General features: G+C 40.4%; 1 protein-coding gene across 20 annotated transcripts in view; it reads right to left on the bottom strand.

Annotated features, from left to right (window-relative positions):
• The window catches only part of Lrrfip2 (LRR binding FLII interacting protein 2), a 105,143-nt gene that overhangs the window by 69,946 nt on the left and 10,430 nt on the right, over nt 1-24,767 (bottom strand). For all 20 annotated transcript variants that reach the window (XM_041676821.1, XM_041676818.1, XM_041676819.1 and 17 more), the window contains exon 3: nt 15,297-15,451. In XM_041676821.1, the coding sequence (XP_041532755.1) occupies nt 15,297-15,386 (90 nt within the window). In that variant the 5' untranslated portion in view covers nt 15,387-15,451. The remainder of the gene's footprint in view (nt 1-15,296; nt 15,452-24,767) is intronic.

Raw genomic sequence — 24,767 nt, forward strand, 5'->3', positions numbered from 1 at the left:
GCTAATTTTTTCCACAACAGAAGGCATCTTTCAAATATGTCTGAGAATATGCTTGAAGTAGAAAATACAGGTTGGGGCCTGAAGGAGGCGCTCCCTGAACATCTTCCTGCCCAGGACAGGTCTCCCAGTCTCTATGCCATCCCTTTTCCTCTCTCTGAAGTCCCACTGAAGAGTCAGCCCTCCTGTTTTGGGTCAGTGCTACCCCAAGTCCACCACTCTCAACGCATCCCCTCGAAACTGCCATGAAGGACTCAGCCACCCAGGACCCTGCCCCAACGATCCACCTTTCCTGTCTTCAGCTTTCCTTCTATTGGTTCATCTAAAGCGGGTACAAGGTCTCTCCCATCTTTAAGAAAGAGGGCAACAAGTCCCACCCCAGCACAGATCTCGTCTCCTCTCTACAGCCACGTCTTCACATACCTCTCCTCACTTCTCACTTGGTTCAAATGACTGCAGTCTGGCTTCTGCCCAAACCACTGGACTGAAACTACTCAGGCAAAGGTCACTAATGACCTCTAACAACCAAACCCAGTGCAATTTCCAAGTTCTTATCTCAATTCTTTCTGGATAGCTGACATCACTAACCCCTCATTCCTCCTGAACACTCTTGGCATCCTGCAGCACTAATGCCTTTGGTTAACATCCCTCCTTCAAAATCCTGTGTGGACACACAGTTCTTTTCTAGATTCTTCAAGTTTTAACAGAACCAGAGTTTCTGGGTTTAACCTCCTGCTCTTTGCATTCTGTCTTCTCTCCTGGAAGATACTGACTTCAGTTGATAAAAGTTAGCAAATCTTTATGTCCAAGACAGGTTTCTCCCCATCATCCTGATCTAACAGGCTGTTAAAAATGGATGGTGTCCCACAAGAACTTCAGACTCAATAAATACCTAAGCAAATGTATAACCCCCTTTAAGTTCCCTGCCTTCTTTACAGCCTCTATTACTGTCCCATCACCCAGAAGATAAAATGAAGACTTCCTTTTTCCTAGCCTCCCTCCACAATCAGTCCTTGAATCCCACCTATCCAGTTCCCACAAGTCTCTACGCCTCTGCCAGTCTCCCTAAAGCCTCCTTTCCCCATCACTCTTCCTTCAAGCTTTCATCATCTCCTAACAAGACACACACAGCTGTGACCTCCCCTCCTCCAGATGCATCCATGGTAGCTAGGGTTATTACCCTGTAGTCACATCTGACTGTGACCTCTCAAAGTCAATTCCAAGCCTCAGCAGAAAAATCCCTTTCTGACTGTGCGGCCCCACTCCTCCAGCATGCCTCCTCCAGCTGTACTCACTGCAGGGCGTGAGCTACTAGCCCAGCAGTTCTCCACATTCTGCTCTTTCCACTCTTTGTACCTGAAGACACTTGGGGAACTGAGGCATGGAGGCCACTATGAGTCTGTGAGGCCAGCCTGACTTGGAGTGAATCTTTTCTCATTCACTAGGTGTATAAAGGTATGGGCCTATAATACCAGCACTTGGAAGTCTGAAGTAGGAAGATCATAAATTTGAGGTCATACAGGGCTATATAATGAGACTGTCTCAAAAAAAAAAACATGAAACACTCAAGAAAAATGACTAACTCAGGTAGCTCATACTCAGCATTTACTGGGTTAATTTTGTTTATTCTTCTATGGCACTCAGGCCAAAAGAGCACTGAAAGACAAATTAAGAGACATAATATTTATTGTGTTGCCATGGTTTCCAAATTAACAAATAAAAGTTATTACTCCATGTTCCTAGCAACTTCCCTTAGATCCAAAATGTGAGATACTATTTCTCTTAATTAGATCTTGAAATGTATTAAACCATTTTTTAAAGAAGTTTTGGTACTTGAGGACAAATACTTAATTTTTTCTGAACAAAAGCACTAATGTGTATTAGATAAAGCCAAAATAATAAAATCTAGAAAATTTAACTCATCATTTCCTAATGTCAAACAACTGTTTCATCTTTTTAGTCAAAAGACCTTCTGACAGAAAATCTTTAAAAAACAATCTTACCAAATAAGAAAGGAAATCTAAGGTTAAGCAGTTTAATTACTGAGGGTCTGGATACAAACCAATAAATAGCCCAAGTAAAGCAAACCGTTGGCTCTGCAATGGTACAGTTTGACCCTGGGAGGGAATGTGAGCCAGCATGTAAAAGCGGGGTGAGGGGTGTGTGTGTGCTGCCAACAGTATCTTCCCATTTACAGTACTGGGACTGAAGGATATGGTGACAGTGAATGTCTCCATCTCACCTAGACAAAATGAATCCTTTAGTATAACAATATTCCCTTAATTCCAGACAAGACAACTAACCAAGGGACTTGTGATACTGAGAGCAACAGTGGTTGGTCTTCCTAGAGTGGGTGACTAGACCACGTCAGAAGGAGTAGGGAAGATAAGCAGGAGTGAAAAAGGGGCTTCAGCTCCACCTTCGCCTCCTCTCCTCAGCTGAGGATAAGGGAGCAACAGAGACTGGCTCAACTCATGCACCAAGACATCTCAAAAAATTCTGGGTAAAGTCATAACTTTGGCCTGCTCTCAGAGGACGTGCTAGTAAGTAATCAATAAGCAGAAAAGAGATTTTGATTTTTTTAAAACTGGGTAGAAATGAAAAGCATTCACTTCTCATAACTGAAAAAATGACTCTTGTTTCATAATCATTTAAGAATTTTGCAAATCAACATTGAGAACATGTTTAAACTACAAATAGGGGTAATTCTGAATCATATGAAATTATTTTTTCTGACAAATCCAATTTGCACAGAATAATCTGAATCAAATACATAAAGTAAAAAATAGGTCTAAGATAAAATTCTAACTTGACCTGGAACTCTAGGACTCAGCGAAGAGAAGCCATCTTCACCTTTCGCCCTAGATGATGGCGTCCACAAGCTGAGTTCAGTAACTTCCATATACAACATCACATCCAAGTATCAAGAATCTGCTAAAGCCCACCTCTCACCTTTGAGCTCCCAGTACGTATTCTCAAACACCCTGGAAACTTTATGTGGGTATCTCATAGCCAGCTGAAATACAACACATGCCAACAAGCAATCATGCTCGCCCTCCTCATTCTGATGCTCCCTACCATCCATCCAGACGTATTCGCCAGAGTCCTGTCTCTGCCGCCCATCCATAGCTATTCACAAAGCACCAGCTACTTATCTTCCCATTCCAACCACCCCCACGACCTGTGGTGCGTGACTCACTCTTCTGTGATACAATCTCCAACCTGTAATAAGCCATCCTTTTGATTGTGTCACTCCCTTGCAAAAAACCTTCAATATTTCCCCCATTGCGTTTTTTTTTTATTTTGATAGATATTTATTCAAAGAAAGCTAACAGAGAGGCAAAAACAGCTATGGGGAGAAGTTGAAATTTTGAAAGCAGAGTTTTGATAACATTTTTATCTTTCTTCTGTCCCACACCAGGTGGCTCTTCTGATATGAGACAGAAATTCTGAGTTTTTCTTTTAAGAACATGCTTGAATGTAGAGAAGAAGAACCACAGTTCAACTACAAAGCCAGATGTGATTTTTGAGTCAGATATACCATTATATCAAGAAGGAGATATGTATATTAAAGTAGTAATATTTATCCTGAAGAGAATATTGGTATCATAAGTCAGATTTTTCTTTGCTTAGCTTTTAGCACAGACTAAATCTTCTGAGCATAACCATGAGTCTATCTATCATCAGGACTCTCAACCTCATCCCTGTTCATGCTTGGGCTGGGAGTTTAGCAACATCCTCAGCCTCTACCCACAACTGCCAGGCCACCTTCCCCACACCACCCTTCACTGTGACAGACACAGATGTCTACATACATTGCCAAACATCCCCAAGGAACAAAACTAGCTTCCAACTGCAAACCACTAACTTGAATTAGCTAGTTCCCTTTTCTTCTCCTCTGTCTTGGTTGTCACCCTGAGGAAACTAGAGGCACCACAGTTAAGAGGGCAGGAACCATGGGAAATTCCAGTGCTAGCCTTTCCTGGCATCATGGTTTTGGCAAAGTTACCTGATGTCTCCATGGCTTTAATTAATCTCTGATGAAATGGTGATGCATAAAAAGGTCTGTGGCTGTCCGCTAAAGTACTGAGACAGTGTACAATGATGAACACTGGATAAATGTCAGCCACTGCTCTTAGTCCTTGAATTCTCCACCCTCCTTCAGCCTCACAAGCTTTCGAAAAATTCTCTGACAACTCCCTTTCCCTTGGGGAATATCCCTCATCCTTCAAACCTCAGGTGAAAGGCCACTTCCTCCAAGGAAGCCTTCCCAAGGCCCTCAAACATGTCCCTGTGGCACACTCTCTAATGACACTGTTTACTGTTCTCTCAAAGCACTTAACAAAGTTATAAATACACATATTACATATTTCCTCAATTCTAAGAATGCCAGTGACTATAGCACACAAATAACTGGTTCTCAAGACAAAAAGAAATTGCTAAATATCTAAAATTTGAGGAAGAATCCATTACGTGGTCTTCAATGTCTATTTCCCTCTAGATTAAGCTACCTGCTATAATAGTCTACTCCATACCCTCTAAGCACAGCAGTGTCCACACAAAATCGGTGCTCAATAAATGTGTGCTGAATGACTATTAGAAGTCCAACATTGCCAGGTGTGGTGGACCATGTCTACACAGGGAACTCCCAGTCAGTCAGCGAGCACTACAAAGGGAGATCCTGTCTTAAAACAAACAAACAAACAAACAAACACAGCCAGGTGGTACCAGACACCTTTATCAAGGCAGAGGCAAGTGTCTCTGTAAGTCTGAGGCTAGCCTGGTCTATATAGTGAGTTCCAGGATAGCCAGGGTTATAAAGAGAGACCCTGTCTCAAAATCAGAGAAACAAACAAAAAACAAGAAATAAGAAAACCAAAGTTCATGTTTGTTTTAAAAAAGAAGCTATAGCCTTAAATAAAAGCTGGAATTAATACTCATAATTCCTGCTGACTATGATAATTCTTCACATTTTAAGAAAGCTTTATACTTGCCAAAAGTTTTTTTTAATCTTTTATTTACCATGACCTAAAAGTAAACAATTCCTAAGAATAGCAGCATTACCATCAGCTCTGACCAGCTCTTATGGCTGCCACTTCATAAAGCCTGGTAGAAAGTGTCTTTTTACCTAAGCATAATCTACCTCTTTCTATCTACCCTTTTCCTCGGGATGTTAATCTATAATCAAAACCTATAAACTTCTGGTTCTCCTAGATGCCTGAATGCCTATTATGTCCTTAGGCAATAGACAGCAATTCAATAAAGCAGAATCAACAGATGAACCTATAAACAAAAAGAACACACACACACACACAATGGAATATTACACAACTACTAAAAAGAATCAAGGTTGCCTAAAAGAAAATCAGATAGTTAAGAGTCAGAGACTGGGGAGTCTGCTATGAACCCATCTTCTGGACATGACAGGGCTCTTGCCACTGAGGAACGCACAGCAGCTATGACTGCCCACACAGACTCACAAAAGATCAAGTCAGTCAACATTTCAGCATGATGGGGAGGCTCTCACAAGGCCCCACCCCTAGCTAAAGAGCTACTGGCAACTGATGGCTGCTGGGAAGGGGAGAGTCAATTTTTCTCAGGGGTGTGATCTCTGGAGACTGCCCGTGCTCCGGCAAGTGTACCCACACCCCTGTGCATACAGGAAGCCCAAACTGGACTTTGTGAGCTATTAAAAAAAAAAAAGAAAAAGGTTATGAGGGAGATAGGCGGAGCTGCGAGGGATGGATATGAGCAAGCTATATTGAATACCTAAGAGATTCTATAAATTATAATAAACACATTACAGAAAAAGAAGCCAGTCTGTGGCCCTTTCTAGAGGCTTCAGTTCCTTCCCAAAGCACCACTCATCATGTGTGACTGTTTAAAAATGGGGGGAGGGCAAATGCTTCCACATTTTCAGAAAAACAAATTTTATTCCCTTGTGTGTGTGGTATGTGGTGTGTACACATATGCTCCAGGGCACGTGTGTAGATATCTGTGTGTGTGTTTGTATTATGTGCATGTGGTGGTATGTAGATCTGCATGTATGTGTGTAGTGAGTACACATAAGCTCCAGGACACGAATGTGTGTGTATGTGTGTGGTGTGTACACATAAGCTCCAGGGCACATATGTAGATCTGTGTATGTGTGTGGTATGTACACATAAGCTCCAGGGCATGAATGTGTGTATTGTAGGGATAAGTCCTGCCCCTTAGGGGGCGTGTTCGCCTTGGGCTAATGTTTGCCTATAAATTTGGTGAGCATGCTCCCAGCCGCTGCTTCTGCTTTCCTGGTCTCTGCAGGAACAGTGGTTCTGTAAGTCTATTTTTCCATTAAAGCTATATATATATATATATTATGACAATCTGTCTACATTCGTTTACGCTGCTACATTTTGGCGCCCAACGTGGGGCTATTTTGCCCCCCAGACTCAAACGCGTAGCCCGATAACTAACACAGCACGCTCCCGGGTGCTGGTTTTTAGTTCATGACTCGGGTCCCAGTGCCGAGTCCCAGACACACTCGGCCACACAGGCCCATTCTGCCCCGCCTGCTCGCCAGAGCAATTAACCCCTCCCTGCCTGCCTTGGCTAAGTTTGGAGCGGAACCCCACTGCCTGAATTAGCAGAAACTCAAGTACCTGCGGTTTTGCAACAAAAGCCGCCACAGCGGCAGATTTGGTCTGACACAAAGTGACTTGGCCGGGTGGTGGTGGCGCACGACTTCAATCCCAGCACTTGGGAGGCAGAGGCAGGCGGATCTCTGTGAGTTCGAGGCCGGCCTGGTCTACAAGAGCTAGTTCTAGGACAGGCTCCAAAAACACAGAGACCACCACTGGCAGGAACCGATCATTGCAGGTAAAAAATTTTTCTTTTAAAAATAAAATGTCTGAACACGTTAGTATTCAAGAATTTAACAGGTTTTTTTTTATTTTACCATGTGGGAGATTTTACAAGAGGTGTCTATCACCCCACATCTATGGATCCTTCTGAGATTCGTAGTTTTCATTGGCACTAAATGGTTTGTTTGATAATAGAAATATGATAAAGTCTTTACAAGACGAATCCAGGATTCTTAAGGCAGAGATTGAATGCTTAAAAACAATTGAGAATGACAACAATCTTCTCAAGAATCAGTTTGAAGTTCTCCAGGCTGATGAAAAGGAGAAATTCATTACTATGGAAGAGGGAACAGCTGATTTGGATCTTAAGCTTCAGTCCCTTTCTGTAGGAACTGAAACATTAGTGCTGATATTAAGGAGAAATTCATTACTATGGAAGAGGGAACAGCTGATTTGGATAGTAAGATTCAGTCCCTTTCTGTAGGAAATGAAGCATTAACTGAGAGAATCAAAACTGCTGAATGTGACAATCGGATTTTGTCTAAAACTTATGACAGATTGGCGGAAAGATTGTCAATACAAGAAGGCACGGTTTATGCCATAAAAATTATGTCCAAAGATGAGATGTTATCTCTAATGGACAAACTTCATACTTTAGAATCCTCAATGAAGGCTTTGGAACATAATTCTGGACAGGAGATTCAGACATTGCAGAAGGCAATGGTGAATAGAATTGAAAAGATTGAGGAATTTCTAAATTCTGATGAAGAAGAGCAAAGGGTAGAAGGGCAAATATTAACTACATCTGTGGGTAAATCTCTCTGGGACAATTTCCACAAAGCTCTAACTACAGCTCTACCAGCCTTTCCAGTAATAACAACAGAGAAGGTGATTGGTTCCAGAAACCCTAGGGTCATCAAGGAGGATACATGGGAGCCTGTCTGTATGAATGACCTCAAGGAAATTAAACAGGCTGTCATGACTTTTGGAATGCAAGCCTCTTTTGTTAAAGAGATGCTAAGATCTTGGGCCACAACAAGCAGAGCAACCCCCTCGGACTGGCTCCAGCTGAGCTCTGCGGTACTTGAGAGTGGACCGCAATTGAAATGGAAATGCTTATTCAGGCAAGAGGCTAGACTTTTAGAACAGCAGGAAAAAGCGAAGGGAATTGACATTTCCCTAGATAAAATTCTAGGTGAAGGGCTCTTTTCCGACCCTCAGAAACAAGCTAATTTGGATGGAAACACACTCTCCATATGTACTACAGCAGCCTTAAGGGCTTGGGACAGGGTACAAGACCCAGGAAAGAGAATGGAATCATTTGTCAGAGTTAAACAGGGTCAGAGAGAACCCTTTAGTGACTTTTTACAAAGATTAACTAAGGCTGTACAAATAGGGATATCTGACCCAGAATCAAGACGTATAATGATTGAGTCTTTGGCTTATGAAAATGCAAATGTGGAATGCAAAAGGATTTTGGGGCCTTTAAAGCTCAGATCAGCGCCCTTGGAAGAATGGGTCTTGCATACACTCAATGTTGATACATTTGATTATGGCACTGAAGCATGGGTAGAAGAAGCAATTTCCAATGGTAAAAGGAGACACCAGAATACCAAATGTTTTAATTGTGGCAAAATGGGTCATATGAAAAGGAATTGTAGACAACGGATTTTCAGAAATAATAATAATAATAATAATAATAATAATAATAATGCATCTTTCAGAAATAATAATAATAATGCATCTTCTAGAAATAACAGAAAGCCGGGCGGTGGTGGCGCACGCCTTTAATCCCAGCACTCGGGAGGCAGAGGCAGGCGGATCTCTGTGAGTTCGAGACCAGCCTGGTCTACAAGAGCTAGTTCCAGGACAGGCTCCAAAACCACAGAGAAACCCTGTCTCGAAAAACCAAAAAAAATAAATAAATAAATAAATAGAAATAACAGAAATAGGAGGACTCAGCCTTCAGGTTTATGTAGAAGATGTGGAAAAGGCAGACATTGGACGAATGAATGCAGGTCTACAAGAGATAGACAGGGCAAACGATACAGTCGGGAAACGTGAGGGGGGGGGGGCCTCACAGGCCCCCATGGCAAACATGGTTCAGTCATTTCCAGTTTCTGCAGAGAATGTGACTCATCAGGACAATTAGGAAGCCCCATGCCTACTGTTACAAGCAATAATGATCAGAAAGATAAGTTACGTGTGTTTTGGCAAACTTCTATAAATGATCAAAGACCTAAACTGAGAGTGTGTGTAAATGGCATTTTTATTACTGGACTGCTGGACACAGGTGCTGATGTAAGTATCATTATCCCAGAATCTTGGCATCCGTATTGGCCTCTTCAGAATGTAAATGTTCAGCTCCTGGGAATTGGAACCCTATCTCGAGTAAGGCAGAACACAAGATGGGCTGAATGTATAGGGCCAGAGGGACAAATAGGAAAATTAAAGCCATATGTAGCCAATATCGCAATGAATTTATGGGGTTGTGACCTATTACAACAATGGAATACCGAAATTAACATTCCTGCTACTTCTAGAGCCTATATTTCTGAGAATAATATTAAAAGATATTACAAATGGGGAAAACCGGCCATTCGGGCTGTACAAGAACAAGCGATTCATGTCCCTTCAGAGATACCAACAGCCTTACCTCTAAAATGGTTGACTGAGAAACCAATATGGACAAAGCAATGGCCTTTAGCTGAGGAAAAGTTACAGGCTTTAGAACAGCAGGTACAAGAACAATTAGATGCTGGACATATAGAAGAATCTACCAGCCCTTGGAATTCTCCTGTATTTGTGGTTAAGAAAAAATCAGGTAAATGGAGAATGGTGACAGATCTCAGGGCCATCAACAAGGTTATTCAACCTATGGGCCCTCTGCAATCTGGAATTCCTCTGCCCTCTTTATTACCAAAAGGATGGCCTCTCATAGTTATTGATTTAAAGGATTGCCCTACTTGCTCTTTCTATAACCAAACGCCACTGCCTGCAGAGGCTAATCCAAAGGGCACCCAAAGGAATAAAATCTGGCAGATGGATGTGTTCCACTTTGCAGAATTTGGCAAATTAAAATATGTTCATCACACCATTGACACTTATTCAGGCTTTCAATGGGCAACTGCTTTAAGTTCAGAAAAAGCTGATTCAGTAATCACTCATTTATTAGAAGTCATGGCTATCATGGGTATACCTACACAAATAAAGACAGATAATGGTCCTGCTTATGTCTCTAGGAAAATGAAACGGTTTTTTGATTATTACAATACCAAGCATGTTACAGGTATACCAAACAATCCTACAGGTCAAGCAGTCATAGAAAGATCAAATCGAACTATAAAGGATATGTTGAACAAACAGAAAGGGGTGGAAAACACCCCCAGAAATAGGTTACATAATGCTTTGTTAACCTTGAATTTTCTCAACGCTAATGAGAAGGGAACAATGGCTGCAGAAAGACATTGGATAATGGAAAAGTCTACTGAACTAAATCAACCAGTTTATTTCAAGGATGTGCTGACCTCACAATGGAAGCCAGGAGATGTGCTACGTAGGGGAAGGGGTTTTGCTCTTATCTTCACAGGTGAGGAAAAATTGTGGATACCTTAAAAATTAATAAAAGTTCGGTTTGAAGAAGAGAAGCCACTTGGAAAAGATAAATAACAATTCTTTCATAAGGATGGCGAGCATACTGATGGTAAGAAATACAGATAGGTTGGAGGCAGGGTTCTTTTCTTATCTCTACAGGAAAATACTCATCTTCAAAGAAATTAAGGGACCCTGAATATTTAATTACTGATGGATGGACACATTTTATAAGTATTAATTTATATATATATATATCTTATTAAACATTTCTTTATAAATATGTAGAGCTGGTTTTGAAGTTGGACTATAGCTCAGTCCCTCTCCAATTCCAAGCCTGTTAGTAAGAGAAAAACCCAGAGTTTCTGGACTTTCTGTCTCATGTGAAGAGCCATGATATGGGACAGAAAGAAATATGAGTTTAGAAAACATCTTTGCTTTTCTTCATATCTATCATACTTTTCATTGAATATATCTATCATGCCTTTCATTGAATATATATATATATATATATGTATGTATGTCTATATATGTCTATATGATTAATGTTTAAGTTTTTTACAATGAACAATGAGTTTTTCCTGAAGTGACATTTGAAGTTTCCAGGAAGAAGATGGGGCCCCACAACAACAACTCTACCTGGTTGATATGACGTCATGATACTGATAGCGCTACTACAAGACCTGTTTTGGATACCAGCTGCACAAGACGATCCCAACTTGGTTAGCTGAAATGGTGCACATCTTGTACAACATTCTGGCCAGACCTCCACAAAATACTCAGAGACTATTTGCAATTTTAAAAGACATTGATCTTGAAATCTAACCATCATTTTACTTTCACAGGATCCCCCAGAAAGAACGTCGCCCCCATGACAGCTGGAAGTAATTCTAGAGGACGACGTCCCCTCTCCCAGTAAAGTTTGCCCCTGGGTTTAGGGACATCATTTAGGGGTTGGGAGGTTGGGGGAGGAATTTTATAAGTTCAGGGATCATTTAAAAAAAAAGGGAATGATGGGATAATAGATTTTATAATTGTGAGTTACTGCTTTTAGACAAATATATTGGTATTGATTCTTATATATTGATACAAAGTTAAATTATATTGACCATTATATGCATGTATGTTTCTATCTCTGTTTAAAACATTTTTTATGTATGGACATATATTGTATTGATATATATATATATATATAGTATATATTTACCATATTGCAGTGTACATTTCTACCTCTGATTAAGATACTTATATAATGTTTGTGTATTGATATATATTTACCATATTGCAATGTATATTTGTACATTGTTTATATTTGGAGGTCATTGTCCTCATTTGTTTCACAGTCGTTTATTGTCTTAGTCTTTAAGTTAGATAGATATTGAGAATTATATAGATAAATAGTCATCTAAGTTTGTCATTTATAATCAGACTAATCAGGTTCTCTAGATATATAGAGATTATACTTAGTATAGATAGATAATCTTCAACCTCTTCAAAGAACTGTAGAAAATGGCCTTAATCTAACTCAGAGTTTCGTGATAGTGAGACACAATTGCTCCTGGCAACACCGCTCTATTCCTGAGAGAATGTTGAGCACCAAAGACACTCCACCTGGAGCCTTTCTATTTGGCAGAACTGGCCTTTGGGCAAAGAAATGCCCATACCTCAACCACTAACAGAGATACAGAGCGTGCATCAATGGATAAAACAGGACTGTCATATCCTGCCAAGACAGGGTAAGATAGTTTTGAAAAGTTCCTTGCCTTTAATAATGGTATGTCAGTTATGTTAGCCCTTAGCCAAAGTTGGTTGACTCAACATTGCAAACGAAACTTTGGGTGATTGCCCAGGTAGTCAGTTGTCTCTGTCAATTGTTGCACATTTTGGATATATCTTGTTTGTTAAGTAATATTTATTCCTTCTCTGATCTTTGACGGAGTTGAAGATTATATAATTGTAGTTACTCTCTACATTATTTAGACTCCTTGAGATAGAATGTTTAGCAAAACTTTTGTTCTCAATATTGTTTGTTATATTTTATTATTTGTTATTATTGTATATAGTTGTATTTGGTTTAGTTCTGTCTTATTTAGACAAAAAGGAGAGATGTAGGAATAAGTCCCGCCCCTTAGGGGGCGTGTTCGCCTCGGGCTAATGTTTGCCTATAAATTTGGCGAGCATGCTCCCAGCTGCTGCTTCTGCTTTCCTGGTCTCTGCGGGAACGGTGGTTCTGTAAGTCTATTTCTCCATTAAAGCTATATATATATTTTTTTACAATCTGTCTACATTCGTTTACGCTGCTACAGTGTATGTGTGTGGTGTGTACACATAATGCTCAAGCACATATGTGTAGGTTCAGTGGACAATTTTGAGAGTGGTTCTTCCTTCCACTTTGCGGAGGCAAAATCTCTCATTTCTGCGGTGCTAGATACTTCAAGTTAGCTGGCCCTCAAACTTTCAGGCAATCCTCCTGCCTCCTCCTCTCATCTCACCATAAGTATGAAAGGACTCCAGATGTGTGCTATCACAGCTGGCTCTTTATATCAGCTTCTGGGATCTGAACATGTCAGGTTTGTGGGGCAACCTTTTACCACTGAACCCTCTCCCCAACTCATCTCCAGTTTTAAACCAAACACTTCAGTAATTTTAATTTTTAACCTAAAAGTATGTAACTTATAGAAATACTTAGCATCAATGTAAAGGACTGCTTTTTTTTATTCTAAAAATATCATTTGTAGTTTAAAAATATCTGGCTTTGGGGCTGGAGAGATGGCTCAGTGGTTAAGAGTACCGCCTGCTCTTCCAAAGGTCCTGAGTTCAATTCCCAACAACCACATGGTGGCTCACAACCATCTGTAATGAGATCTGTGCCCTTTTCTGGCTTGCAGGCAGAGTACTGAGAATACTGTATACATAATAACTAAATAAATCTTTAAAAAAAATATCTGGCTTCTAAAGTAACTTTATGGTCAACTTTTAGATGACTTTAATACTCTCCTACTCAATTTTTCGGTAATGTTACTCCAAATACTCTTCTACAAAACTCGGCTTCTACACTAAAATGCCTGCTAAGCAAGCATGAAAACCATCCTTCAGTCCCACAGAGCTCACATAAAAAAGCAGTGCACACCTGTAATCCCAGAACTGAATGGAACGAGAGACAAGAGGACCCCTGGGACCAGCTCCAGGTTCAGTGAGAGATCCTCTCCCACAAACATGAAGTAGGGGAGCAACTGGGTGCAGAGGGTAAAAGCGTTTGATGCACAGCCTGATGATCTGAGTGTGAGCCCCAGACCCCATAGCAGGAGAAAATGACTTCTGAAAGTTGTCCTCTGTCCTCACAGGCACATGATGGCGCGCGCACGCGCGCACATACACACACACACACTCAAATATAAAAGGGTGGAAAAGAGCAATTAAGGAAGACACTCCACGTCAAAGTCTGGCCCCCATGTTTGTGCACAAACACACACAATACAAAGGAATTCTAAAAGGGTGCGGTGACACAAACCTGTGTTCCCAATAGGAGTGGGGAACAGGATAGACACAGGAAAGTCAAATTTCAAGGTCTTCATAGGGAATTTGAGACTAGGGCTAGCCTATGTAAGAAATAACTTTTAAATACCAACAACAAAAAAGTTCAAATTAAAATAGCAAAGAGATATCACTGCCAACCTACCTGACTGAAAACTTTTTAGTAGTTCACCCTTCTAGAGTAGATAATTCAGTATTTTTAGTAGAATCATAGAGTTACACAATCATCACTATTACCAAATTCCAGAAGGTTCCATTATCATACATCTGAGAAGTCACTCCCTAATGCTCCTAGCTATGGTTATGCCTACCCTGATATTTCATACAAATAAAATCACAATTAAATGGTTTTATTTATAATTCAAATACTAGCTAGCTTTCAAGAGGAAACAAAGACTGTGCACTCTGCAGTAAGTCCAAAGGAAACAAGGCTAATGCTGAATGAGTCCTTTACTTGACCTTTCAAATCCACAGCTACAGTAGGAATCTGAAACACAGTTGGAGCCTCAGGAAGAAGCCCCAACTGAGAGCTATCCTAAATACACACATACAACAGGAAATGCTGCAAAGAATCCAAAAGCAATGTCCCTTCCCATCCCCCAATCCTTTCCACTGCCTCTTACCCCGCCAGAAGTCATGAACAAATAGAAACTAAAACTTCCTCGAAGCTCTGTTAGTATCTAAAAGAATTAAACACAAAAACTCCGGCACAGTTGCAAGATTAAGCTCAGTTGGTGCTGCTTGCATAGCATGTACAAAGCCCTGGGCTCCAGCTCCAGCACCATGTAAGCCAAATATGATGACACATGCTTGTAATCCCAGCATTGGGAGGTAGACACAGGAGGGCTAGAAGTTCAAAGTCATTATTGGCTATACAGGGAGTTCGAGGCCAGCCTGGGCTTCTCAAAAAACAGCCACTAGATAGATAGATAGATAGATAGATAGATAGATAGATAGATAGATAGATAGATAGATAATAAATTCAGCAGCTCTGGGAGCTATGAGGCTCAGTGAGTCACAACACAGTTCTCAGAACTCCAAATTTTAAGTATCCTAAGTGAGGTGCCTGAAACATACATAAACCACATAATTATAATGAAAAATTAATCTCAGATGAATTCTCAGAAAATCAAATTCAGAAGTGATACAAATCTAAGAACATTTTACCAGGACAGATTTATTTGTATGTGAGAGGCCAGTCATACATAATGTCTTGTTCCTAGCAAATCTCCAACAGCTTCTGACAAACAAACGTCTGCCTCCCCAGCACCTGTGAGCATCATCTGTGCTCCCCGGCACCTGTGAGCATCATCTGTGTTCCCCGGTACACACCTCTCTAGCGATGTTACTCAAAGCCTCATCTTCTGCAGAAAATCGATCTTTCACGGGTGTTCTTTTCCTTCCAGAACCAGGCGTCCCCATCTTGGTTTTTTTTTTTTTTTAAATAATTCTTTAACTCTGAAAAAGGAGCTTACTTGTGTTCAGTCCTGAAATAAACAAAAACAGTAAGTTAGAATTTTTTCCTTGCATAATCATAAGGCATAGTTGAACATTCAATTTTGACACTGCAACTTTATCTCTCCTCAAGAAAATCAGGGACTGAATTCCTTTTTCTGTTACCAAATTATTTCAGTGAATTTTAGAATATTTAAATTTACATCAATTACCAACTTGGTAACTTCACTAAGCTATTCACAACAATCTATGAGAATATCTTAGCTCAGAAAACTGTAATCAAGCTGTAATTGTACCTAACAATATAAAATTAATATGACTTTTTCTAAAATCTATTTCCAATCATGAAAGATATTTCAGGAAAGGTATTCAGCCCAAGTATTAGAATATACCAACAAGATTTAATATTGAGCTTTAAAGTAACAGAAAGGCGAGTTTGCCTTTTAGTGTAATTTAAAAATCAATTCCAATTAAAGCACAATACACAGAACAAGTAACTGAAGGTCTGTTACTCTGAAGTTAATTATAAGCAACACTGTCCATGCAATAGTTTTTGAGTTCTGGCTATTGCCAGGTACTACTGGTGCTGAAGATACAGTGACAAGACCACCAAACAACTAAGAACACATCTATGTACACAAAATCACATGGGTGTATGTGGGATATTTGTACACTGTGAAGATGTATTGCTGTGATTGATGTAATAAAAAGGTAAACACTAATAACTAGGCAGGAAAGATAGGTGGGATTCCCAGGCAAAGAGAGGAAGAGGATAATCGAGGCACACAGGAGATACCATGGAGACACAGCTTAGAGTTGGACAAACAGAATGAAAGGTAAAAAGCCACATGGTAAAACATAGATTAATATAAGCAGGTTAATTTAAGTCATAAGAGCTGGTAGGACAAGTCCAAGGTAAGGCCAAGCTCTCATAATTAACAGTAAGTTTCTGTGTCATTATTTGTGAGCTGGTGGCCAAAAGAAAAAATTCACCTACATATGTGTGTATGTGTGTATAATAAATACACATATATAAAACCTGAGAGTAGAAGTAAAATTGTTCAAAGGAACAAAGAGAGCCAACATGGGGGGAAAGAAAGGGGAAGAAGCATGGGAGAGAACACAGTCACAGTAAAATATATATATGTATATGAAATGTATATATGTTTATTTAGAAATGAAACTCATTATTATGTACAATGACTATATGCCAATAAAATTATTCCTTTAAAAAGAATATATCTAGGACCTATTACAATTGTTATTTTAGATACACCCATTTACAGAGGAAAGACAAACTCTTCTTAAAGAATTTAATAACAAGGATGATGAAAACAACCTAATCTGAGATTGAATATGCCCAAGAGAGGGTCCAGTTCAGGGAAGAAGCCCTGGGTTCAATTTCTATCATGACTACCCCCAAAATTTCCCCATGACAGAGTGTAAAATGCATGACAAACTGCATGCCCCCCTTTTCCTAGATACACTGCTGAGAAACAGCTCATTTAACCCAACGCCCAGTCCTAGGGACTGAACCCAGGGTTGCACGTAGATAAGGCAAGGACTAACTATATGAATGAGCTGCATGCTCGGGCCTTTTCTTTTTTCTCTGGAGACGGATCCTCATCATGCTGCCCACCCTCTTGAGCACCTGAGTTATAGAACTATATCACTGTGCTGGCGACAGTTTTAAGCTTCTAACTAAACAGAGATAGCCTTGGGTCATCTTCAGCATGCACATGTGATACCACTAGCCAAGCTAAAGACTTTCATTGACTCAAAGAATGAGCTACAAAAAAAATGAAAATACTTTTGACTATAAATATTTTACTGTTAAGGGCATTTATATGATGAAAAGAGAAGGCTGTAAGGTGTTTTATGATATTTAAAGTCTACTTCTGAGAACATAAAGAAAAACATGAGTTTGGAGATGGTAGCCTTGCAGGTTTTCAGTCTCCTCAGCAGAAGGTCTTCACAGAAACAGAACTATAGAAATTACTCAACAGTAACTTAAAATCTGTGTAGATTTTTCTTCATAAATTTTGTCTCAGAAGAAAAAGAAAGACCTCTATATGAGCTTTAAGGTCAGCTAATGATGTGCAAGCTAAAATGCAGTGTTGAAATGTACCAATCTCTGCTCCTTATTTCCACAACAACAAAGACAAAGTGATGGAATCGGACGGCAAGTTCACTGCACTCAGTTACAACTATTCCAATTCCCCTGTATGGTTTTAAATGTTTTTAAAAACATATCTGGGGAATGTAATGGTTGAGAAGAATGAATGACTAGGTCAACAAAAGGCATGGAAACTGAGGAATTATATTTCTTAAAACATTTTATTTGGAAAAAAAGTAAAGGTAATATCATACAAATAGTTACATAAGCACTTGAAAAACAGTGATTGGCAAAGGAAAGAATGGTCCAATTCCCTGAATTAAAAAAGAGATCATGGTAGGGTGGTGATGGCACACACCTTTAATCCCAGAACTTGGGAGACAGAGGCAGGCGGATCTCTGTGAGCCCTCGGGCAGCCTGGTCTACAAAGTGAGTTCCAGAACAGCCAGGACCACAGAGAAACCTTGTCTTGGGAGGGAAAAAAGGTCAGGGGGGGGAGAGAGGAATGAAAAGAATTAGTTCAAGATATCAATTCTACAAATATCAAATGAGATTAATACATAAATGAGAAAGTCATTTGTAAAATCCATAGATATGAAAAGTATATCAAGAAACTGAGAAAAAGACATAAAAATTATTTAAATATAGCTGAGCCTGGTGGCATGTCTCTCATGATTTCAAGTTCAAATGTTTTAGGTTACAGAGTGAGACCCTGTCTCAAAAATATAAATAAATAAATGAAAGACAGAAAATAACTATATAAGACAAAACCCCAGGACTTCACAGAATAAGGGAAGGAGAAACTAAACACAAATTCACTCCCCAAACAACATCAGAACCTATAATGGTTTTTCTAGGCTCCTATTTATGCCTACACTCCACAGGGTTAGCTTAAGCACTGTAAAAAAAAAAAAATGCCTTTTTAAGTCTTGTGATCTGAAAGTACACTATCCTCCATACCCAACACAAGAGATAATCTGTCCACTTCCTCTCTTCATAAGATGGCAGGCCAGTGGTTGTATTTCCTTTCTTGCTAACCCTGCTATTCCATAAATGAACAGTAATGGGTTATATGTCTGAGACAGTTTTTATAATAATCAGTTATGAACCACAGAGAACCCAAACTTGGATGATGTATTTTTACCAACAAATACATTCTCTGCACCTCTATAAGCAAACTGCTTTCTAGTATTGCTCAAATGGCCATCTTTCTCTATGCCTGTTGAAGGCTACCAAGAATTCGTGAGGCATTTTTTTTGCATGGTATGGCCATTGCTTTGTAGTTGAACAAAAGAGAATGGGAAAAATCAAAGTGGAAAATGTCAGAGAGAAGGTAACATACGACCTATCTATCCTTCTTTTTGAAGATGATTTATATTTATATGTTCCATACACATAAGCACATGTGGCAGCCAGAGAGTCTTGTACCCCTAAAACTGGAGTTACAGGTGGTAGTGAGCCACCTGATGTGAGTGCTTTAAGCCAAACCTAGGTCCTCTGCAAGGGCAGCGCACTCTTTACTGCTGAGCCATATCTGCAGTGCCACCACCTATCTATCTGTAATGACGTTCTACCTAGAAGGAGGAGGGGAAATACGAGCTCCAAAGATAGCTCAGCAGGTAACAGAACCAGCTGCTCCACTGGAGGACCCAGGTTGAATACCCAGCACTCATACGATGGCTTACAACCCTCTGTAACTCCAGTCCCAGGGGAATCTGATGTCTTCTTCTGGACTTTGTGGAACCACACACACATGGTGCAGCTATACATGCAAGCAACATACTCACACATGTAAAAAGAAAAAAATTTTCAGGAAGGTCTATTTATTTTTCCTTTGTTGTTTCTTTTGGTACTGTATTCAAGAAACCTCTGCTTAACCCAAGGTCACAATACTTGCTCCTGCATCTATTATTCATGAAGTTAACTTTTTAATATGGCATAAGGCCAGGGATCAAACGTCATTCTTTTGTCTGTGAAAATCTACTTGTCCTAGCATTACATGTTGTAAAGACTACTCTTTCTCTAGTAAAATATTATGTTACCCTTGTAAAAAAAAAATCAGGTGGTGAGCCAAGATGGCTCCATAGATATACATGCTTGCCAAGCAAGCCTGCCAACAGACCTGTGTTCAATTCCCAAAACCATGTAAAGGTACAAGGAAAATAACCAAGTCCGCAAAAGTTATTCTCTTACCACACACCTGAACCATGGCTTGCCCACACACTCCAAACCCACACACACTAATAATATAATTAAATAGAACTCTGTGTCACCTGGCTATAAAAGCAAAGGCAGATGGGGGGGGGGGGGGTACTTGGTTCCACACCATCAATTTATACATTTTTCTTTATGCTTGTAGCACATCATCTTCATTAGTGTGGCATTGTATCACGTTTTAAAATTGGAAAAAGTGAGTCATCCAACTTACAACGTGTAACTTTAAGGCTTTTGGCATGTGAGTCCTATGCACTTCCACGTAAATTTTAAGAAGTTTGTCATTTTTTGGAAAGAAAATAAAGAAAAAAGAAAAAAGCACCCTGAGTTATAACAGCAATTACAATGGCTTTATAAGTCAACTGGGGAACAATTTTAATAATATTAAACCTCAACCCCATAATAATGGGATTCTTTTCAGTTATTTTAGTCCTCTTTGTCTACAATATCGTGTTTTCAATGTGTAGGTCTTGCATTTCTTTATTAAATTCATTCCTATATAACAAGTGTCATTTACAAGCTCAAACAGATAAGTTTCTGTAAATTGTTACATGCAACAGAAAATTATGTTATCACTGATAGCAACAAAACAACGAAGGTTGTGAAATCAGAGTATCAAAACGAAGGTGTCAAAGAAAAGCTCAGAAGACAATTCTCTAGATATATTTAGCTTTTAGTTGAGTCAAGAGTGGACAGGTGAGAAAGTGTACGTCTTCAAACACAAAACAAGCCAGGTGTAGTGGCACACAGCAACAACCCAGCACTTGGAAGGCTGAGGCAGGACTTGTGGCAATGAGGACAGCATAGACACGTAAATCTTTTTAAACTTAATAAAAAAGATTAATAATAAAGAAAAATTGTATGAATAAATATGACTGTCCGAATTTTTTTAATCTATAATAAAACAAAACAGAAAATGGCATGAGCTTTAATAGCTTAATAGCTTTAAGTCACATAATAAATAGCAGTCTCAGAAAACTGAAGGTAAACAGAAAAAGAAGAGACAAATTTAATATCCTATTCAGTAGAAATGATGGAAAATGGCATATAAAAATAAGTTGGCAAATGTGCTAAAATATGCACATATGAATAATAACAAAGGCAAAAGAATACATTCACACTTTCACCTTTAAGCTTTAATGCTGCTAATTAACCCTCACACTAACAGCTGTAACAGAGCGGCTTCCTAGCAGAAAAGCATCAACTCGGGCTGGGAAGACAGCTTAGAAACTAAAGCCTTTGCAGTAAGGGGTTAGAACAAAAGTTCGGATTTCCAGCAGCCATGTAAAGGACAAGTGAATGTCTCCCCTGCTACCTCTCCACCCAAGCCTCCATGTAATCTCTGGGCAAGCTAGCTAATTAGATAAGTGATCAGCAAGCTCCAGGCTCACAGACACACACTGTCTTAATATATACGGTAGAGAGCAACTAAAGAAACCTGACTTCAACCTCTAACCTCCATAGCATGTACACCAGTGCACACACACAGGAACACCACACACACATAATACATATACAAAAAGCAACAATAATTTTATAATAACCAGCTTCAAGACTATAGCAATAAACTAAATAGAGGAGTGATCCATTTAGTCTATGAGAACAGCTGACTGAAAATTCTGTACCTTGTCCACGGTTTTGATGGCTGTGGTGCAAGACATGAGAGCCAAGGCCTTGCATATCCAGATGACCAAGTTACATACCCAGAACATTTATCCATGTTTTTGTGTCAGGCAAGTTTTATTTATTAAAACCACAAATAAAATATCACTATGTTTCCCTTTTGTCTAAAATTAAATAGAAAACACTATCCTGAGTGAGGTATCCCAGACCCAAAAAGATGAACATGGGATGTACTCACTCATAATTGGTTTCTAGCCATAAACAAGGGTCACCGAGTCTACAATAGGTGAATCTAAAGAAGCTAAGTAAGAAGGTGAACCCAAGGAAAAACATATAGTTATCCTCTTGGCTAAGGGAAGTAGACAAAATTGCCGGGGAGAAAATTGGGATCTTGGGGGGGGGGGGGTAAGGGAAGATGGGGAGAGAAAAGTTAGAAGGGAAGGAGGGGGGGCCTTGGGGAAACAGGAGGATTGGGATAAAGGAAGGTTGGACAGGGGAGCACGGAACCACAATTCTTAGTTAAGGGAGCCACTTTAGGGTTGGCAAGAGACCTGACCCTAGAGGGGCTTCCAGGTGCCCAAGCCAAGGTCCCCAGTTAGTTCCTTGGGCAGCTGAGGATAGGGAACCTGAAATGACCCTATCCTAGAGCAATAATGACGAATATCTTGCATATCATCATAGAACCTTCATCTGGTGATGGATGGAGATAGAGACAGAGACCCACACTGGAAGCACTGGACTGAGCTCCCAAGGTCCCAATGAGGAGCAGAAGGAGGGAGAACATGAGCAAAGAAGTCGGGACCACGAGGGGTGCACCCACCCACTGAGACAGTGGAGCTGATCTATTGGGAGCTCACCAAGGCCAGCTGGACTGTGACTGAAAAAGCATGGGATAAAACTGGACTCTCTGAACATGGCGAACAATGAGGGCTGATGAGACGCAAAGGACAATGGCACGGGGTTTTGATCCTGCTTAATGTGCTGGCTTTGTGGGAGCATAGCCAGTTTGGATGTTCACCTTCCTAGATATGGACGGAGGGGGGAGGACCTAGGGCTTACCACAGGGCAGAAAACCCTGACGGCTCTTTGGACTGGAGATGGAGGGGAAAAGGAGTGGGGGGAGGGGGAGAAGGGTGGGAGGAGGGGGAGAAGGGTGGGAGGAGGGGGAGGGAAATGGGAGGCTGGGAGGAGGTGGAAACTTTTTTTTTTTATCCTTTTCTCAATAAAAAAAGAAAGAAAAAAAAAGAAAAGCCTATAACTGATAAAAGAAAGTACAGTAAATGAGAAATGAATAAATGAGAATTTGCAGCCTCACTAAACCTGGTTTTGTCTGCCATTTGTTACAAAAATAGTAAGGACTACTGTCTAATTTCAACAATGAAAAAAAGCAACCGGTCAAGAGAGTAGCACTCAGATCTCTGTCAGTTCAAGGCCAGTCTGGTCTACAAAGCACCAGGATAGTCAGGGCTACACACAGAGAAACCCTGTCTCAAAATAATAATAACAATAATAATAATCTCTTAAACCTCAGACATATTGGAAAGTGAAGTTCAGAAAATCTCAGACAACAGAAAGAAAAAAAAAGAAACAAAAGAGTCAAAGTCTAAATAAGCACAAGGAGTGGGGTCTGCGATGGTGACATTTGAGAAACAGAGGCGAGAAAGATGAGGGGAAGATGAGAGAGGCTGTGAAGCAAGGAAACATGCACAACTTCCTAGAAGCTGAGGTTGTCAGACAGAAAAGTCCAGTTCAACACCAGTGTCTGAATCACAGCAAGGTCTGCAGCAGTGAGTTATCATGGTGAATTCAAACACTGAAAATAAGACAATACTAAGCCTTTGAGACTAAGAAAAGCAGTCACATAGAAGTTGACGGTTAGAATGCCTTCAGATTTCTAGGCGTTCGGGAAGCAAGAAGATAAACTCATCAAGCAAAGTCACAGACAACCCACAATCAACCTATAACCCAATCAAGCCACACTCTTCCCAAACTTGATTATGAAGACATTCCAGATATGTAAGGGCTCAAAACCTCACCTATTTTATAAGCTTTTTCAATAAGCTATTAAAATGTTTCACCAAAGATAACAATCAAAAGACCTAAGCAGATGAGAAATAAATCTAACACAAAAGAGGAACATTAAGGGTTTGCAGTGGGATGATGGCTATTCCAGGAAAAAAAATGAATCCAGGTAACTCAAGAAACATAAGAGAGGACCACTGTCATAACTAGACTCCCACAGTCTTTGGGATGTCCCTTTAACCTAAATCCGTGCAAGTTTTCATCCGAATTCAGTCTGCCTTGACCCCATGTTAAGCTGTGGTGTTGGGAGCAGTGAGACCCCAGATCCTGAATTTCTTGTAATCCCCTGATCTGAGTGCCTACAGCTGCTCTGAGCACGAGACCTTCAGGAGTTCCTAATGGCAGGAGAGTGGTTTCTGGTGGGTTTGGCTGGGGCATGGCAATCTCTATATAATCTGCCCCTGAACACAATAAAGGAGGCATTCTTGGGGAATTCAAGGATAACCCGTGTCACTGTCTCTCTGTCTGTGTGTGCCTGTGTATTTTAACCTCCAGCCCCCTTGTCCGAAGCTCACGAACTGGGTGCCAGCGCACAGAGCGCGCCACTGTGGTCCCTTCCTTTGATGCCTAGGTAGACTGACCTACTTCACAGCAGGGTGTTAACTTTTATCTATTCCTGAACCAGAACATGATGCACTCAGAGGCAAAATGCATACAAAGCAGTCTGCCTCCTTAGACACATTTGTCCAGATATCTACTAACACCTTGGAAACATTTCGGCTACAATAGATGACTTGATTATCATGAGCCACGTGTTTCTCAGAACTCATAGCAAGTTTTCCCAAAACTCTACCCACCAGGCTCAAGGAAGACTCTTCTGATTTTCCACTCTCAGGAGTCTTCATCTAGTGGGCAAAATGGATTTTCCTTCCATAGCTACCCAGTTTTCCAAAGCCAAACAATATACCACTCAGAGACACAGTGCGGTGAAGACTGGCTTACCATTCGCCAGGCTGCACCCCTTTTCTACCTGGACCCCAGAGTTATGTTATGCTCTCCCCCTTCCTAGGGCGGAGTACAGTCATGTCACTGTGTTCGATCAATGCAGAGTGGGCAAGCGCGCAGGGTTCAGGTCTGCCATTACTTTCTGAACTCTACCACACTCCCTTTCTTTACCCTGGCATCTGCCAGCCAGAAGCAAAGCACTATGAGGCCCTCCCAGGCCCTAGGGGGTAGAAAAGTCTCCAGATAAAAAGCCAAAACTCCTCAGTGACTGTAGGACAGACTAAGTCTTTAGTTGATTTCCAGCTCACAGCAGAAAAGGACGTAAATGTGAGCGGAAAGCTTTGGCTGCATTACGCCACTGAGACTTA

This window comes from Microtus oregoni, unplaced genomic scaffold (genome assembly GCF_018167655.1).
Source record: "Microtus oregoni isolate MIOR12 unplaced genomic scaffold, Mior012 000028F_ref0000031, whole genome shotgun sequence".
In the NCBI taxonomy this organism is placed as follows: domain Eukaryota; kingdom Metazoa; phylum Chordata; class Mammalia; order Rodentia; family Cricetidae; genus Microtus; species Microtus oregoni.